General features: G+C 35.4%; 1 protein-coding gene across 4 annotated transcripts in view; it reads right to left on the reverse strand.

The window, feature by feature from the left end:
* Window positions 1-21,415, reverse strand: part of LOC145662811 (trypsin-like) — a 108,201-nt gene that overhangs the window by 39,450 nt on the left and 47,336 nt on the right. For all 4 annotated transcript variants that reach the window (XM_081728700.1, XM_081728703.1, XM_081728702.1 and 1 more), the window contains one exon: window positions 19,643-19,734. In XM_081728700.1, the coding sequence (XP_081584826.1) occupies window positions 19,643-19,734 (92 nt within the window). The remainder of the gene's footprint in view (window positions 1-19,642; window positions 19,735-21,415) is intronic.

Raw genomic sequence — 21,415 nt, forward strand, 5'->3', positions numbered from 1 at the left:
AAAGCCAAACAACTCGCATGGATTGTGAACAGAGATATCTGGGTAAAGCCAAACAGCCTTTTGTAGATTAAATTATACTCTATGATTATATTAATAAATAATTATATATCAGTCATTTATACGTTTATTGTAAATTTTGTAGTATAATGAAAAATTGTATTTGTATGGATTGCCCTTTAGTGAACTAAAATTGTATTTTTTTCATTTGTTCGGAATATTATAACGGATGGAGTAACTCCTGAGACGATGAGAGGCAAGCCTAGCTCAAGTGCGAGTGGAAGTTACTTTACACAATACAATAATAAGTTGTATTGTAGGGCGCTAACATCCCAGTGCAAATATATAGCCGGCGCATTTTCCCCTCTTTTTGGGGTAGGGCGCAAATTTCCCGGGCACAAAATTCTCGCATTCAAGGAAAATATAATGTCCGTGAAGTTGACAAGCCACTTATGTCAGACTCCAATTTCGACTTTAAACGTCGCTAGTGCTACGTTAGTGTTCGATAGTGACGCAAATCGTTAGTACTCCAACTGCATGCCAACACGCCCACTTCTAAGAATCATTTCAAAAATGAGATTAACCGTTACAGGCCCCACACACGGTCCATGGTTTGCGCAAACATCATGTTTGTGCAAACATCGTGTTTGCGCAAACACTCGGCCACACACGATACAACTGTTTGCACAAACTTCAGTTCAATTTTGAGTTTAATCGCGTAAGCATGTTCACTGAAGCAGCTTGTTTAGCGATAGTAATTGATTGTGCTTTGGAAGCGGAAATACCCGCGAAACCAAGAAGAAAGAAGAGGGTGTGGATGAAAGAGTGGTTGATTATGACACAAACATTGGCAACATTATTCACAATGTAAATGTACTATTCCAGCAAACTCAAGAATTTTGACTGTGCATCCTAGAAGTATATATAGCAACTAAATTACTTACATGTTAACTTTTCCAGTGAAAATGCTAAACATTTGTCTTCAACACTACTTTCACTATCATCTATGTCAGTTAATATTTCGTCTTTGTCTGAATCTGACTCTTGTAAATTTATTTTTATCGGTTCCAAAAACTGTAAGCACAAAAAATAATTCTTCGAGCTTGACTTCGTAGCACTTGAAAGAAAAAGAAAAAAAAGGAAGACAGAAAATAAAACTTCTGCTGTACTGGGTATGCTTAAAGACATTGTCAACTATAATTTTGGAGAATAAACGAACTACCACGAAAGAAAGCAACGAGACACTGATGAATCCTACACTAGCCCCTTTCTTTCCTTCTCCGTTTTCATAACAAGTAGCACGTTTGTTCTTCGTGTAGGTGCCACGAAAGTAATCCATCTGATTCCTAAGCAACTCGATATGCTCGAGTTTGTTTTGGGTTACGATAATTTATGACACCATTCAGACGCCTGATGCTTTTGATTCCCTTATAGAGGAGAAAAGAGGGTGTTAAAAGTCACACATAATAAGGCGGTGGAACGTGAAAGAAAAAAAGAAACAGGAAACATACTGCGTTCCTTCTGTCGAATAAGAAAGGGTCTATCTTGAAGTAAATTTCAAAACAAATTACAAACGTCCCATGCTTTATTCTTACGATGATGGCAAAGATTGCAAAGGTATGTAGCTACGGGGGAAAAGGGGGCTCTATCTTTCCAAACTATTTCCAGCTCCAAAATGAGGTTCGTCTAGTATATGTTTAATAAACTTTTTTTAACAGAATGCAAATGAAGGACTTTATAATAAAATATGAAATTTTTTTTAAAAAATCAATCGTCATCAATACGGTTTCTATACCTAATTCAATCAACTAAAATTAAGCATATGCTTTATATTCTCATTTCCCTAACTGGGTGCAGTGTGAACTCACTACTATATTATTGCATAATAATATCGGAGTTAATATTTTTTCGTTGTTTTTTTTTCCTCTTTAGTATTTTAACCTACATAAACACAAAGTCAGATAAACAGACTGCTATAAACAGCATTTATTTTCTTATGAATAGCTTATTGATTCATCTTTTAGACTCCGGTTTTTAACTTCAGTACTGTCACGATCCGTCTTTTGATAAGGAAGCATTGTGAAAATATAATAATGCGCATAGTATGTATGTATGTATGGTAAGTTAAAATGCTTTCATGTTGTGAAAGAGGTAATTTGTTCTGCTTTTAATATGTGAAAAGATTGCCTCCCCCTGAAAGTAATGTTCTCCTAGAACAACTTGCTGGCTACACCCCTGATTATCCTGTAATAAAAGTTGTGAGTTCTATTTGCAAATCGAAACAAAATCCAATGGAAATTAGACGCGGGACTCAACGTTCGTTTTACTAATTGTTTTATATGGAAACCTTTCAAAGCGTCTATCATGACAACCAGTTGACATAGAAAGATGTAGTTTTCACGTATTTGTTCGTAATTCTTTTCTCTACTTGGTAAAGTGAGCAGTTAATGTGCTAGTACAATATTTCTAAGTAGCGCCTGTGATATTGTCAAGATTCGCAGTAGCGCGAGAAGACAGCGTGCACAACTGCTTGTCGCGAACTGTCAACACCGCTCAATGCCAATTGGACGCCGTGTGAAGCCAACACAAGGCCATGTCGTTTCTCATCTGAAATCTGCAGTAACTTCTCATATGCCACATTTTTCAAATTCCTGTTTTTATAATCTTCACTCTTTACCTTCCACAGTTCAGGTAAATTTCGATAAAGGTCAATAAATTCTCGCCACAATTCTTGATTCCTATTCATTGACGCCATAGCGAAAGAAATAAGCGTCTGTACACTAGGCTTCCTACTCGGAAATAAAGCTCGTGTTTGCACAAACATGCCCATACACGGTCCACGTGTTTGCGCAAACATCATGTTCGTGTAAACAATTTTCGAACGAGTTCGATGTGGAAAATGTTTGCACAAACGTTTGCGCAAACAGTTCATACATCGCCACACACGGTCAAACTGTTTGCACAAACAGCCTTGTTTGCGCAAACCATGGACCGTGAGTGGGCCTCTTTAGAGCAAGTAAGTGCTCATTGGTGCCATTAACATTAACGTTAAAGCCTCCATCGTACGGCCCTACACCACGTTTTTTGCTAGTCTCAATGCGTCCCTATATTCTCGCGAACGTTCTGACGTGCCCAAGTTAGTTACTTTTTTGGGGGGGAGGGGGACTATTGTTTATCTGTTATTGTTTATTGTTTATTGCTAGTCTGCAGAGTAGTCCTTACATTAATATGCCATTGTCCTTGATAATCATTGCGTATTTACAAGCAATTTGTTATTACTGTTAGAAGATATCAAAAAACAACAGATAAAATCTACTACTTAACGGTTCATATTTTTCTTTTACAGTACATAAACGATTAATAATAATGCTATTCCTGTAAAATAATAATAATAATAATAATAATAATAATAATAATAATAATACTAATAATAATAATAATAATAATAATAATAATAATAATAATAATAAGACTATTTCAGCATAAAAGTTATCAATTGCATCCCACTGGCAACAAGCGACGCATATTTTAACTTCATAAAAAATCGTTTCTCACGATTTTCTGGAAAACTACGTATGATAACATCTTCATTATGTCAAGTTGTTTATCTGAGTGTGATATATGTCTTACCTCTGGACAATATCACAGTAAAACAAAAATTAAATATTAGGAGTACATCGTACTTTTGGACTACATCTCATTAACCATGGGAAGATTGAGTAGTGTATACTTTAGGATGTAAGTTTCAGCTTAACTTGCATCATACATTCTTAGGATTACAAAAAGGAAATTTGTTCGTTTGCATTTGAACAAAATTCTTAGGATTACAAAAAGAAAAATATTTTTTCCGAAATCCGGAATTTTTCCGAATTTCGGATTTTTTCCGAATTCCGGATTTTTTTCCGAAATCCGGAATTTTTGCGAATTCCGGATTTTTTCCGAAATCCGGAATTTTTCCGAAATCCGGAATTTTTCCGAATTCCGGATTTTTTCCGAAATCCGGAATTTTCCCGAATTCCGGAATTTTTCCGAATTTCGTATTTTTTCTGAATTCCGGATTTTTCCGAAATCCGGAATTTTTCCGAAATCCGGAATTTTTCCGAATTCCGGAATTTTTCTGAATTCCGGAATTTTTCCGAATTCCGGATTTTTTCGAAATCCGGAATTTTTCCGAAATCCGGAATTTTTCCGAATTCCGGATTTTTCTGAATTCCGGATTTTTTCCGAAATCCGGAATTTTTCCGAATTCCGGATTTTTTCCGAATTCCGGAATTTTTCCGAAATCCGGAATTTTTCCGAAATCCGGAATTTTTCCGAAATATGGAATTTTTCCGAATTCCGGATTTTTTCTGAATTCCGGATTTTTTCCGAAATCCGGAATTTTTCCGAATTCCGTATTTTTTCTGAATTCCGGAATTTTTCCGAATTCCGGATTTTTTACGAAATCCGGAATTTTTCCGAAATCCGGAATTTTTCCGAATTCCGGATTTTTTCTGAATTCCGGATTTTTTCCGAAATCCGGAATTTTTCCGAATTCCGGAATTTCCCGATTTTACTTTCCGGATTCCGGAAAGTAAAAATTCCGGAATTGGCCATCCCTAATATATATATATATATATATATATATATATATATATATATATATATATATATATATATATGAGTTGAATCTGCGCACTTGGTAATCCTCGAATATGTTCTCTAGTGCGGCACCAGTAAACTATGTGATCACACTGTCGACATTACACCTTTTCGACGACGATTAGTATTCACTTTGGATACTTTCATTGTCTCTTGCAGTACTTACAGTGTCATTATACGTTCTCACTTCTTCCTCGACATTCTCTTCACAATCTTCACCACTGCTCTCTAACGTTCGGAGACTTTCGGTACTTGATTTCCATATTTTTGCATCTTTATTCCTTCTAGAAAACATGCAAATGTCTCATCTTCCAGACCAATTCCTTGCTAATGACGTATTTTGCGTCGCACTTTCATTCCAACCAATCTCACTGCATTCATTGGATTGATCACCACACTCCGCGCCATTTGGAATCTCACTGCATATTCAACCTTTCGTCATGCGAAGAACTAGAGTTTGCTACTTCACTGTTGGAAGTAGTGTAGCGATAAACATGAGGTGGAATCTCTGTGTCACTATGTAGCGCCATCTATTGGTGCAAATTCGTGCCATCTTGCAGAAAACTGACATTACCTATCGCTTTAGGAGTACTAACATTATTCATAGGCTTATTTCTATGCGTATTTTTTCGTCCGAGCTCACGTACTTTCGGGCAAATACGCACAAATATGAAAGTATGTGTAACGTTAGCACCTGTGAAGCAAACAGTAATGTTCTTTTTTTTTTTTTTTTTTTTTTTTGCAAGCTGGTGTAAACGTCCGCAAGAGCACGTGCCATGCCGATAGGGTTTCTATAAATTTTGACCCCTGGCCATTTATGTGGAAACGTTTGAGTGGATGGAAACATCGCCGCACACGAATAAAATACTTTTTTGGAACACATGTTGAATGAAGACGTATAGCCCCAGGAACCCCCGTAGGGTCCACTTCACGGTTTTTAAATGGTAAGGTGGGTGAAGTAGTATATCGTTTGAAAGGTATTGTGAAAAGAAACGATCTGTAACATGTCCCAAGTCTGTATGCGCACCCTATGCAAAATGATGGTCATAGATTCTTTCATGACAACTGTGTTCACACGTTGACTGTCTATCATTTTGTACAGAGTGAGCGCAGAGAGTCGAGACTTGCTTCATCTGGTTTCTTTTCGCAATACCTTTCCAATGATATACTACTTGCCCCCCTTACCATTTGAAAATTTTGGTTCGACCCTGTCTGAGACCCTTCGGGTGACCCTGGGACACAACTTTTTATTGAAAATGTGTGCCTCTAAAAACAATGTGATATGTGTTCGTCTATTTTTCCATTCACCTTACCCTTTTCTGCAGAAAATGGCCCTGGGTCAGACAGTATAGATGCCCTGTAATTATGGCATGTGCTCTACTTTGCCCTGATCTTGCGGACGTTTAAAGCATCTTGCAGAAAAACGGATATCAGTATTTGCTTCCGGGGTGCTAACATTACACATGCTTTCCTTTTTGTGCGCATTCACCCGTTCGAGCCTAAGTTCGAGCCTCGTACTTTCCTTGTTAGTGTCAAGTAAAGATTAACAGTTTTTATAGTCCTTTCTTAGTTTCCCGCCAAAAATCAAAGAATCGCATTCGGTATGGATCAAACTTGATTTGACTTGATAATTAGTAGATCTTGACATGCTACATTAGATTGTGAAACATTTTAATATACACGCTCTTCGGTCCTGAGTTGCAATCCAGTCACAAAATCTGTGCTTTCACATGAAAAGCAACCGACTAAACCTATCTAATCTGAATGAAAGTTGCCATGGTGGTAGTGGTAAATATTGATCCACTATACAATCTTGAATAATATTATTATGTGTTGGCTTCAGATCACATTGTTATGGTCCATGAAATGAGAGGTATAGTAGTAGGCCCCGACGTTGGCGCGAATGACTCAGCAAAAATTTTTTTATGACGTCATAGGTCAAAGGTCAATGACCTTGACCCGGGATCAATGACCTAGGGGTACCTAGGACCACCCCCTCTAAATTTTGGCAGGGGTACCATGGCCCACCCCCTAAATTTTGGCAGGGGTACATAGGACCACCCCCCTTAAATTTTGGAAATAGCCAAATCTAAAAATTTGGTATGGTAGCCTAGGACCATAGTATGTACCTCTGTCAGTATTGGGTGTCTATGTCGTTCCCTTTTATGGGTAAAAAATTGCCAAAAATTTAAATTTCGGGGGTTTTGGACCTAATTTATCCCCTTTGATGATGTATTATTACCTTATATAGTTATATGGCCGTATACAGGGGTCCATTCCCTTTCATAACATATGTGTATATTAATGCACCCCTTGAAAAATTTGGGAGGGGTACCTTGGCCCACCCCTTAAATTTTGGAAATTGACCAATTTAAACATTGGGTATTATAGTACAGGACCCTAATATGTATTATGATAAATTTGGGCGGTCCACCTTGTTTCCTTCTAGGGGTACAAAATTGCCAAAAATATAAACGTAAGCAATACATTGTACCACGTGTTTGGTTTTCGACCTAATTTATCTCCTTGGATGGGGTCCTATTACCTTATATAGTTATATGGTCATGTATAGTGGTCCATTATCTATCATAAGACATGGGTACATTGGTGCACCCCTTGAAAAATTTGGGAAGGGTACCTTGGCCCACCCCTTAAATTTTGGAAATTGCCAAATCTAAAAATTTGGTGTGGTAGCCTAGGACCATAGTATGTACCTCTATCAGTATTGGGTGTCTATGTCGTTCCCTTTCATGGGTAAAAAATTGCCAAAAATTCAAATTTCGGGGGGTTTTGACCTAATTTATCCCCTTTGATGATGTATTATTACCCTATATAGTTATATGGGCGTATACAGGGGTTCATTACCTTTCATAAGACATGGGTATATTAATGCACCCCTTGAAAAATTTGGGAGGGGTACTTTGGCCCACCCCTTAAATTTTGGAAATTGACCAATTTAAACATTGGGTATTATAGTACCGGACCCTAATATGTATTATGATAAATTTGGGCGGTCCACCTTGTTTCCTTCTAGGGGTACAAAATTGCCAAATTTTAGTACAACCACGTGTTTGGTTTTCGACCTAATTTATCTCCTTGGATGAGGTCCTATTACCTTATATAGTTATATGGTCATGTATAGTGGTCCATTATCTATCATAAGACATGGGTACATTGGTGCACCCCTTGAAAAATTTGGGAAGGGTACCTTGGCCCACCCCTTAAATTTTGGAAATTGCCCAATTTAAACATTGAGTATTATAGTACAGGACCCTAATATGTATTATGATAAATTTGGGTGGTCCACCTCGTTCCCTTTTAGCGGTACAAAATTGTCAAAATATAAACGTAAGCAATACGTAGTACCACGTGTTTGGTTTTTGGTCGATTTTATCCCCTTTGATGAGGTGTTATTATCCTATATAGTTATATGGTCATGTATAGGGGTCCATTACCTTTCATAAGATATGGGTATATTTGTGCACTCCTTTAAAAATTTGGGAGGGGTACTTTGGCCCACCCCTTAAATTTTGGAAATTGCCCAATTTAAACATTTGGTATTATAGTACCGGACCCTAACATGTATTATGATAAATTTGGGTAGTTCACCTCGTTCCTTTTAGGGGTACGAAATTGCCAAATTTTAGTACAACCACGTGTTTGTTTTGGCTCAGTTTATTCCCCTTGGATGAGGTCCTATTACCTTATATGATTATATGGTTATGTATATTGGTCCATTCCCTATTATAAGACATGGGTATATTGATGCACCCTTTAAAAATTTGGGAGGGGTACCTTGGCCCACCTCTTTATTTTAGAAATTGCCCAATTTAAACATTTGGTATAATAGTATAAGACCCTAATATATATTACTATAAATTTGGGTGGTCCATCTCGTTCCCTTTCATGGGTACGAAATTGCCAAATTTTAGTACAACCACGTGTTTCGTTTTTGACCTAATTTATTCCCTTGGATGATGTCCTATTACCTAATATGATTATATGGTCTTGTATAGGGTCCATTTTCTATCATAAGACATAGGTACATTGATGCACCCCGGGAGGTGTACCATAGCCAATCCCTTAAATTTTGGAAATTTTTCAATTTAAGCATTCGCTATCATAGTACATGACCTCAATATGTATCATGATAAATTTGGGTGGTCCACCTTGTTCCCTTACATGACTAAAAAAAATGTCAAAATATAAACATAAGCAATATGTTGTATCACGTGTTTGGTTTTTGGCCCAATTTATCCCGTTTGATGCGGTCTTATTAACGTATATGTTTATATGGTCATATATATAGGTTCATTTCATATCATAAGACATGAGTACATTGATGCACCCTTTAAAATTTGGGAGGGGTATTTTGACTCATCCACTCAGTTTTAGAAATTGTTTAATATAAGCATTTGGTATCTTCGTACAGGTCTTCAATATGTACCACTACAAATTTGGATGGTCCACATCGTTCCCTTTCATGGGTAAAGAACTACCAAAAATCAAATTTCGGAGGTTATTGACTCCTATTTAGCACGTTATATGGTTTATTACCTCTATATGTTTATGTTCTCTTTTAAATTTGGGAATTATAAAATAACATAATTTGGTAAACGTTTTCCAGGACCCATTGGTGTTTCTCTTATGGCCAAATATTCAAAATTTAAAGGTTATTAACCGGCTTTATTATTAAATGAGTACAGGATTTATTACTTTTTCATAAGACACAGGTGTATTTGTGTACCAATCTTGAATTTTGGGAGGGGTACATTTCTTATTGTCATATCAATAATTGGTAATTGTTCTTTGGGTAAATCATTGTGAAATATTAGTATGATCACGTGATCAGTTATTGACCTATGATGGGATTAGGAGTCCAGGACATTGGTACATTTAAACTTTGTAGGATAATTTGAGAATGCGTCATTGGTATTGATTATTACAGCCAAATATAAACGTAAGCAATACGATGTACCACGTGATTGACCTTGATGAGGTAGTGTACAGGGATACATAGCTAACCTTATTGAATCTTATGACTCATAGTCTTAAGGGAATACATGCTACAACACTGGCAAAGTTATTGTTGATGTAATTTGATTGGTTGATCACTATCTTTCGTGCAATCTGATTGGCTGATCACTATCTTTCGTGCAATCTGATTGGCTGATCACTATTTTTCGTGCAATCTGATTGGTTGCTGATTTTCAAATCTTTGCTGCATTCAGTTTTAAGTTTTGTTTAACATTTAAAAATCTTGGTTTCGTTCAACATTTTGGACTCACTGATAAATATGATCAAAACCGTTTATTTGTTAATCGAATAGTTAAAAACCGGATAAAGTTTGACGGTTAACCGTGAAACGTAAATTTTTTTTAGTTTGAAAATTTTTTGTTTGAAAGTTTTTGTTTGAAAACTCTTGTTTCAAATTTGTGTTTGAATTTTTTTTGTTTCAGAATTTTGTTTGAAATTTGTTTCAAATTTTTTTGTATGAAAATTTTTTTGTTTGAATTTTTTTTGTTTAAAATTTTTTGTTCGAAATTTTTGTTTTGAAATTTTTCGTTTCCAAATTTTTTTGTTTAAATTTTTTTTGTTTCGAATTTTTTTCGTTTCAAAATTTTGTTTGAATTTTTCGTTTCCAAATTTTTTCGTTTCACAAATTTTGTTTCAAAGTTTGGTTTGACATTTTTAAAAGTTTGTGCACTCATTAGTAAAGAACTGGAACTATTTAGAACAAAAACCTCTGGCAACATTGTGGTGCAATAGTACACGTCAGAACATGATGTTGTAACGTCATCAGTTTTGCATCATCGTTCGAGTTAGTATTCATGATAACATTATCATGGCTACTTGTCTACAGTTTCTAAACACACGTGATGTGATGAAATCATTTACCAAGATTACTGATTTACAACAGAATGTACCTTATAGAATCTTAGCTAGCCAAATGATCCCTACAAAGTTTGGATTCAGAATCGTAGTGAAGCTTGAAAATGATAAGAATATAATTTTACCAGCAAGATATTTACCCATGGAAGCATCAAAACAAGAAGAAGTGTTGCGTTTCTTAAATACTGGATCTGTATCTTTATGTTACAAAGGACTCTTGGGTCGAAGTCATCAATTTGAATTTAGTACACAGCCAGATTCGTCAGCAATTGTGATGAAATCATGAATTCAAACGTCAGCACGTCAGACATAGTTGTATGAATTTGGTTGGTCGGCATGACGTCAGCAACTGTGATGAAATCATGAATTCAAACGTCAGCACATTCCTTACCAATGACGTCAGCAATAACTATAAACCAGCAAATACAGTGTCATCCCACGAAATCATTTGAGCAAGTGCTTTTCAGGAGGAAAGATGTGTACTTCTAACGATAAAGAGTTCATCTTCGCAAGCTATTATCCAATAAATATATTTCAAACAAAACATGTGATGATTGGTATCAGTGCTAGAACATTTGAACCAGTGATTCGATTGGGCAAAGCAGAACAATTTGGTGTACAACTGACCTGTGAAGAATGGCACGAATCGACCAAATGAACGATTATTTTCATGATGAGGTAAATGTGACCATAGTCAAATCATTAGGCTCAAATCATGAAGTGGTGCTGCGTACAGTCCTCGAAGAGAAGATGGTGCTGTTACGTAAAAAGAGTACATTACATGTCCCTCGCAACATGGTGTATCTAACACAAACGGAATGGAACAAATTTATCAGCGTATTTCAGTGTGTTAAACATGCAGTGGAAGTGTGCAACAAAACAAGTATATTCCTGAAAAAGTACTATTTTGAAAAATGTGTTATGCATATTGTACAACATGTATCTAGATATTGTGATGGTTGTCAACATCGTTCGTGGGTGCATACCTGTATTGATAAACAGTTTATTTGTGATCAAATGGACATTGAGTTTCCACCAATTGATATTGCAATAGACCTTAAAAGACTTCAATTGGAATTAAAATTATATGCTAAAGACAAACTAGTGCAAGAAGTTGAAATACATTGTATCGACAATATCCAGAACCACTATCTGGTATGGATGTATGTGGAGTGTAATAAAATGATCCATTTCAATGAATTGTGTTTTTTCATTTCAAGTACAACCCCAGGTTCTGACGTGTACTATTGCACCACAATGTTGCCAGAGGTTTTTGTTCTAAATAGTTCCAGTTCTTTACTAATGAGTGCACAAACTTTTAAAAAGGTCAAACCAAACTTTGAAACAAAATTTGTGAAACGAAAAAATTTGGAAACGAAAAATTCAAACAAAATTTTGAAACGAAAAAAACTCGAAACAAAAAAATTTGGAAACGAAAAATTTCAAAACAAAAATTTCGAACAAAAAATTTTAAACAAAAAAAATTCAAACAAAAAAAAATTCATACAAAAAAATTTGAAACAAATTTCAAACAAAATTCTGAAACAAAAAAAATTCAAACAAATTTGAAACAAGAGTTTTCAAACAAAAACTTTCAAACAAAAAATTTTCAAACTAAAAAAAAATTACGTTTCACGGTTAACCGTCAAACTTTATCCGGTTTTTAACTATTCGATTAACAAATAAACGGTTTTGATCATATTTATCAGTGAGTCCAAAATGTTGAACGAAACCAAGATTTTTAAATGTTAAACAAAACTTAAAACTGAATGCAGCAAAGATTTGAAAATCAGCAACCAATCAGATTGCACGAAAAATAGTGATCAGCCAATCAGATTGCACGAAAGATAGTGATCAGCCAATCAGATTGCACGAAAGATAATGATCAACCAATCAAATTACATCAACAATAACTTTGCCAGTGTTGTAGCATGTATTCCCTTAAGACTATGAGTCATAAGATTCAATAAGGTTAGCTATGTATCCCTGTACACTACCTCATCAAGGTCAATCACGTGGTACATCGTATTGCTTACGTTTATATTTGGCTGTAATAATCAATACCAATGACGCATTCTCAAATTATCCTACAAAGTTTAAATGTACCAATGTCCTGGACTCCTAATCCCATCATAGGTCAATAACTGATCACGTGATCATACTAATATTTCACAATGATTTACCCAAAGAACAATTACCAATTATTGATATGACAATAAGAAATGTACCCCTCCCAAAATTCAAGATTGGTACACAAATACACCTGTGTCTTATGAAAAAGTAATAAATCCTGTACTCATTTAATAATAAAGCCGGTTAATAACCTTTAAATTTTGAATATTTGGCCATAAGAGAAACACCAATGGGTCCTGGAAAACGTTTACCAAATTATGTTATTTTATAATTCCCAAATTTAAAAGAGAACATAAACATATAGAGGTAATAAACCATATAACGTGCTAAATAGGAGTCAATAACCTCCGAAATTTGATTTTTGGTAGTTCTTTACCCATGAAAGGGAACGATGTGGACCATCCAAATTTGTAGTGGTACATATTGAAGACCTGTACGAAGATACCAAATGCTTATATTAAACAATTTCTAAAACTGAGTGGATGAGTCAAAATACCCCTCCCAAATTTTAAAGGGTGCATCAATGTACTCATGTCTTATGATATGAAATGAACCTATATATATGACCATATAAACATATACGTTAATAAGACCGCATCAAACGGGATAAATTGGGCCAAAAACCAAACACGTGATACAACATATTGCTTATGTTTATATTTTGACATTTTTTTAGTCATGTAAGGGAACAAGGTGGACCACCCAAATTTATCATGATACATATTGAGGTCATGTACTATGATAGCGAATGCTTAAATTGAAAAATTTCCAAAATTTAAGGGATTGGCTATGGTACACCTCCCGGGGTGCATCAATGTACCTATGTCTTATGATAGAAAATGGACCCTATACAAGACCATATAATCATATTAGGTAATAGGACATCATCCAAGGGAATAAATTAGGTCAAAAACGAAACACGTGGTTGTACTAAAATTTGGCAATTTCGTACCCATGAAAGGGAACGAGATGGACCACCCAAATTTATAGTAATATATATTAGGGTCTTATACTATTATACCAAATGTTTAAATTGGGCAATTTCCAAAATAAAGAGGTGGGCCAAGGTACCCCTCCCAAATTTTTAAAGGGTGCATCAATATACCCATGTCTTATAATAGGGAATGGACCAATATACATAACCATATAATCATATAAGGTAATAGGACCTCATCCAAGGGGAATAAATTGAGCCAAAACAAACACGTGGTTGTACTAAAATTTGGCAATTTCGTACCCCTAAAAGGAACGAGGTGAACTACCCAAATTTATCATAATACATGTTAGGGTCCGGTACTATAATACCAAATGTTTAAATTGGGCAATTTCCAAAATTTAAGGGGTGGGCCAAAGTACCCCTCCCAAATTTTTAAAGGAGTGCACAAATATACCCATATCTTATGAAAGGTAATGGACCCCTATACATGACCATATAACTATATAGGATAATAACACCTCATCAAAGGGGATAAAATCGACCAAAAACCAAACACGTGGTACTACGTATTGCTTACGTTTATATTTTGACAATTTTGTACCGCTAAAAGGGAACGAGGTGGACCACCCAAATTTATCATAATACATATTAGGGTCCTGTACTATAATACCCAATGTTTAAATTGGGCAATTTCCAAAATTTAAGGGGTGGGCCAAGGTACCCTTCCCAAATTTTTCAAGGGGTGCACCAATGTACCCATGTCTTATGATAGATAATGGACCACTATACATGACCATATAACTATATAAGGTAATAGGACCTCATCCAAGGAGATAAATTAGGTCGAAAACCAAACACGTGGTTGTACTAAAATTTGGCAATTTTGTACCCCTAGAAGGAAACAAGGTGGACCGCCCAAATTTATCATAATACATATTAGGGTCCGGTACTATAATACCCAATGTTTAAATTGGTCAATTTCCAAAATTTAAGGGGTGGGCCAAGGTACCCCTCCCAAATTTTTCAAGGGGTGCATTAATATACACATATGTTATGAAAGGGAATGGACCCCTGTATACGGCCATATAACTATATAAGGTAATAATACATCATCAAAGGGGATAAATTAGGTCCAAAACCCCCGAAATTTAAATTTTTGGCAATTTTTTACCCATAAAAGGGAACGACATAGACACCCAATACTGACAGAGGTACATACTATGGTCCTAGGCTACCATACCAAATTTTTAGATTTGGCAATTTCCAAAATTTAAGGGGGGTGGTCCTATGTACCCTTGCCAAAATTTAGGGGGTGGGCCATGGTACTCCTGCCAAATTTAGAGGGGGTGGTCCTAGGTACCCCTAGGTCATTGATCCCGGGCCAAGGTCATTGACCTTTGACCTATGACGTCATAAAAATTTTTGCTGAGTCATTCGCGCCAACGTCGGGGCCTACTACTGGTATAGAGTTAGTGAAATTTTCGAATTAAAATGAAATTAAAATTAAAATGAAATGAAATCTTTAAGTTTTACGTCCCACACATATGCCGGCTAGGCTAAAGGACACGGTGATGATGATAAATGAATGAAATGGTGGAACGAAGAAAGTGGATGACAACAGAAGAAACTTGAGAAAACCCCGCACACGTATTTGTAAACCACAAAGCTCACTTGGCGCGAGCTAGTATTAAACCAAAGGACGACTTATTTCGCGTTTGGGAATTTATACTAGTGTGAGTAGTGAAAGATATAATGAAGCACTGCAATCAGTTAAATCTGCGATAAAGGAAGTTGTAAGCCATCTGTACTACAAACTCGTAGATGCTAAGTGTGTTTTTTGAAGGTGGTGCATAGAAGCACATTGTTCTCCTCAGCTTAGTGAATCAAATGTACGGTACTAGGTTAAAATTGAAGAGATGTTGATGTGTTGTACGACACTCACACCGTTACTTCCATCGCGAATTTAAAACCTTAAGTTCTTTTTCTCTAAGCATATAAAACCTGCTTTCTACAAAGATAACCCAAGAATTTCCGGCGCACTGAAAAATAGTATTTTTGCTGTAGTACACATACACAACATAAATAATGGAATATTTTCTAAAAGTCTGTGAGCATGGTGAAACTTGTCAATTGTTTTGAACCTAACGTGGAGATGTTTGAAATCTTTATTGTAAGATGTTCTAGTCAGAGCAAGATTGGTTATTCATTTTATGGTATGGTAGGCTATCCATTTTATGTGATAAGACTCAACATTTCTTCCTTTCCATTGTTATTGGAATTGTGCATCAGAGATAAGATACACAACTGTTGTGGTCATCTGATACCGACAATGCTGTCAGAGGATCTTATAGTTTCTTAGAAGAAAGCATTTTACTTTTGTGTAATGGGTACAGAGTAAATATAGCGGCGTTAATTCAACACAATTTTAACACATGCAGTGACCCCAGGACGACTACCATTTTTGCGTGTTATTTCAACAACAAGGGTCTGGTGCTGTGGAACACAAGCTCTGTGTTAAGATTTAAGATAGATAATGTGTTACAGAATTAGGTAAATGGACGAAGGTACGCGGAAATAAGAACAGCACGACGGTGATCTTTGCTATGTAAGATGTTACCAACAATACGTAGTTATCATCATCATGGTGTTCCTATTTCCACTTTCCTTGAGAATAACAGTGGGGAGGAAATCGGGTTTAAAAGAAACAGTTCACTTCGTATAGAATCAAGCACTTCGATGTGAATACACTGAGAGAGAGACGATGATCTTATGGCAACGTGAGGTATGGTATTATTCACAGGGCGCATGTGCCTCGGTATGTCATGAAACTCAGAAGCAGTACCATTTCAAAGAAAGTTCAGAACATCACTTTATCTCTCTGAGATCGACGTGGAAGTTGATATCGGTCATGAGAATGTAATGCCTGATGTGATTAACAACAAAGTGAAAGAAGATTAAGGCAAGTTTTGCTACGAAGGAGGTAAATTGTTATGAGAGTGACGGTACGGCCTCGGAAGTAGACATGATGATGTTATGTTCGAAAAGTTCAAATGGCATTAGTGTATTAACAGTACGTTAAGGCAGATGTTTCCGAATACCAATAGATGTACCCCCATAGATACCTGAGCCAGATGAAGCTTCGTGAGGAAGCAGTTGATATTTTTATACATGACAGGATAGACGCCAGTATAAGGATCCCCACTTTTCAGCGTGAGCACATGTTATTCATATAACACGTGCTACTGTTTATAAGCATCAGTACAGTAGCCCATACACATAAAACCACAGTCACGAAGCTAGCACGACGGGAACCGAGAAGAAAGAAGCCACCCAGAAATCGCCTATAAAAATTAATCCGAATAAGACAGAAGTATCAGTTGACCACTGACCACTTAACCTACACCTGCTCCGTAGGTCGCCCTGGACGAAGGGATCTACCTTGCCTAAATCCCTAGAGGCTGCCAGGAACTAAGTGGATTTCTAACCACAACCCAAACCTCTGGAAGCTGCCATGAGTTAAAGAGGTTACCGAAGTCCCGTGTCCTGAAGTGGCTGCAAAACACCCCTGAGGCTGCTATGAGCTACAAGGTTCCCGTATAAAACATTTCCTTTCTTCGCCTCACTTGTTATAAAGAAGATTTTAAGACATCCACTTTGTACATATAAAGAATATTTTTGTAATACTTTTATAAAATAAATTAGATGAAGGGCTAAAATTCCAGACTTATTGTATCTACCTAAATGGACATTACAATATATAAAATAACACCTAATGATGTGTTAGTAAAAGAATTCCATAACTTGTTAGGTCATGAATCTTACAACTATCGCAATGACACTTCATTCCAAAGTGCGAGAAAGAGTTGAAGTAACAAGTGGGGTGCGTCAAAATTTAGCACAATTCAGGTAACACAGCCATTATGATGAAATAAAACCACGACTGTTTACTGTGTATGTAGACAAAGAATAAAAAATTAACCAGTTTGAAAAATTTACTTTATGTAAGTGACAATGCCCTCAGACCTGGATAATGACCTAATTCTTTCTGAATTGGGATCCATAGGGCGTTGTAGGCGATATAAACTCATTCACTCAGAAGTAAACCTCGTAGTTTCAACAAAGTTCAAAAATTCTCCTTTTCAATAGTAAAGCTTGAATGTCCCTCAAACCACGTAAAACGATTTGAAAATTATGACTACGTAATCTATCATTACATAATGGAAGTGCTCACTAAATATTCGTCACGAAGACGTAGAAGAGAATACAACCCTTCATCAGTAAAAACGTCCAGCTAAACATGTTGGTTTATGTTTACATGTATTTTATAAGTTGGTTCCAATCATAATAAGTAATCCACTTCAGTACCTACTATAACTTCCTCCAGTTTGAACCAGTTTGAAATATTACTGCAAATGAAATATCTACTAAAAATGAAATGCTATCTTCGATGCTTTGTTTACTCAACGTATTCCTTCATTAGAATTTCAAACAGAAACGCGAGTCCTCTGCCCACAATCTCTGTAAGTTTAGATACAGTCAGCTGCACCTTTTGTTTTTAAGTATATTGAAGACGCACAGCATTTAGCGCTGCAGTGCGAATAAGCCTATTGCTCCGTACTTGACTTCAAAGATCCATTTCATAAAGTTGTCTTTTCAATAATCTTTCGGAAATTTATTCGTTATGGACCTTCCTGCCAAGCAGCAACTCATGTCAATAATTTGCTAACATTTTTTTCTGACCAAACGTAAAATTCATTGAAAGTCCTCTTGGCTGAATATTTTAGCGATGACAATTCTGAATCCATTTTGCGTTAACACTGTGGTGACCTATTCTAGTTGACATGTTTGTCAATTTTCCTTGATAAACCAACTAATTGGGAGAACCCGCTTAGAGCTAATTGGCATGCCCGTTTCGGACAATGTGTTTCGGTCATTGTGTTCGGCATGCCTAAGCACAATGACTCGTTTCGGACAGTCTGTCACATCTTTCCTTTAGCTATTTTTATAAGCTGTTTTTGTGAAAGGATTAGCACACTCATTGTAGATAACATCAATGGTTATGTGTCATTAATCAGATGTTACTAGTGAAACGGTATCAACAGGGAAACAATTTTATTTATAGAGAACAAAAATAGTTGCTGAACTGTGGCCAGCATATGCATTCATATTGAATATCATTAAAAAAATATTTCCATATTTACTTTCATGCACTATTTTTTTATTTTGAAAAGGAACCAGTATTTGGCCTCTTTCTTTTCCAACTGAGCGGCTATGTTTCTATTCACATTCTCCATTACTATGTCAAGTATGATTACATACATAGGGCTAAAAACCAATGAAAAGTCAATGCGAATATATAGTCTTGTACACAAACTCTGGCCACCTAGCTTTCTTTGAGAAGTCATATATTCTTACCCGTAGTCGGAATAAATCAAACAAATGTTGATTCATTTATTTTCACCAATTAAGGTTTTTATTTAAAGCTACTATATTAGCATTTTCTGCATATCGTTTAAATAAGGTGAGTGGCTAAAATGTTTTGATCAAAACTGCGTACATATGTTCTATATATTCGTATTGTATGTTCTATGTATTTGTATAGCTTTAAAAGTTACAGATCCCTTTTAAAAATATTAAATAATTTTTGGGGCATCTTGTAGCATTTAACTATTCTGTTATACAAAATGATAATTACATATGTTTCTAAATGTAAAATATATGTTCAAATACATTATAAAGTATTAATAACTACGGTGCAAATAGTATATACTAAGACTGAAACAAACAAGTAATACAAATGCTAATTCGTTTTACTTGGTAAATATTCTCAAAATTTACAAGCTCTTAATCTTGCATTTATGCATATTTTTTGTATATTTCCCCCGTAAGTTTAGTTAATTTAAGCACAAGTACATTAATTAATATTGTATATTTATGTCAATTCTAAATGTTTATGTTAAGAATATAACTATCGTTTCATTAGGCTAAGAAGATGTTAACATGAAAGCATTAAATTATTCATAGTTTCGAACAAAAACATACGTTACGAATTTTTCATGAACTATAATATTTGCTACATTTCTTCTTTGTTCTGTTCCATCAGGTAATTTCCAATTATAGTCTCCTGCTACAACCTGGAAAGCCAAAGAATGAGGAATTGAGATGGGTTTTGTTTCCATATAATACTTTATTCTGTCACTTAAGCGTAAATCATAAAATAAGATTGAGCCTTAGCAACAAAACACTTTTGTTTATTTAAATGTGTTTCGTGTTTGAGATTCAGTAAGCTTCTCTTAGATTCATACAATCAATCAGTCTATTTTGTCATAAGATATGAACATTCTGGTTATTCAAAAATCGTTGAAATTAATGTATTTTAGATCTATTTTACGTCTCATTAATACAAATTGGCATTACTCATCATACGTTCTCACTAAGTACTATGGATTACGTATTTTGCTTACCTCTTAACATTTAAAGTGTTAGACAATTATTTAAAAACTGCTAAGGTTCTAAGAGAACGATAGGGAAATCGGCTATCAGTGTGATGAATAAATGTGATTTGTGTGCAAATATATTTGGAATTTAACATGAAAGTTATCTTTAAAGAATTTATTGCACCTACCATATAATACACAAACATCTTATTGTTATTTAGTTCTCTGATTGTACTCTTAAAATAGTATATTTCTTCAAACGATTTAAGGGGATAAAAACATTTGACATTTATAACTATTTATGAATTCTCCCTATATGGTGCAATCTTATAACAGTCTATAACTTATATATTTCTTTCAAGATAGTAAGGTAAAAATAGCCGAAAATTTCTCACAACCCAGAACTAAATAGGTTTACTATTGAAATGATTTTTGCACTAACGTTAATGAATATTGGTACTCTAAAGCATGGCACTGTGCGAAAATTGTTCTATGAGTGTTTGAATTTTGGACAACAGTTTTCTACAAATTTTGCTGTTTGGATTTATGTAACACATTTCATATAACCGTAATTATTGTTTATGTATATATTTTATATATTTATTTTGTGTCTCTAATAATGTTGTAAATTATTAAATTGAAAATAGTAATTATATTGTTGTATTTTCCTTATACAGGCGATTCGAAAGTTAGGCACCCTAGGACAAATAGGTAAAATATATATGGAACATCCGTACATAGCTAAAATTATTTTGTACGTTTATTTTATACATTTATTTTACTTCTGTATAAAATATTTCGGCTGGGCATGCATGTTACCTATATTTGCTGCAACATGGCACAATATGTTTGCTAAGTGTAAACGGATGATGCAGCAGTTACAATTTACACATCCGTGTCTATACGATCAGTTTCAAAATCTTGGAAATCATGTCATCCGTCGAACATCAGAAAATGGGAAAAGAATTCCTCGGAACGAGCAATTGAACAGAGTACGATACCTGTTATCAAGAGTAGAGGAAGTTTAACCTACGATCGTGGAATGAACAAAATATGTGGAACAAATGGATTCAATGTGTACATATTGCGGGAGCTCATGTGGTTCGGATTCCACGTTAATCAGTAGGTCCACGTCTCACATAGCCTCGCTGCTGAAAAGGGACGTTAAACTCAAAATCAACTCAACTCAACTCAATGTGTACATATATTTGGAGATTTTTAACTGGAACTGAAGGCCAACAGAGTGCACAACATTGTGAGTTATTGTTATCACGTATGAAGAGGGACCGGAGTAATCGAAGACTTATAATACAATGGCTGAATAAACATCAACCTTTTTCAGCGTACGACTCATCGTTGCGTAATGTTGCAACGACGT

The sequence above is a fragment of the Thermobia domestica genome, chromosome 10 (assembly GCF_964235325.1).
Source record: "Thermobia domestica chromosome 10, izTheDome1.hap1.1, whole genome shotgun sequence".
In the NCBI taxonomy this organism is placed as follows: Eukaryota; Metazoa; Arthropoda; class Insecta; order Zygentoma; family Lepismatidae; genus Thermobia; species Thermobia domestica.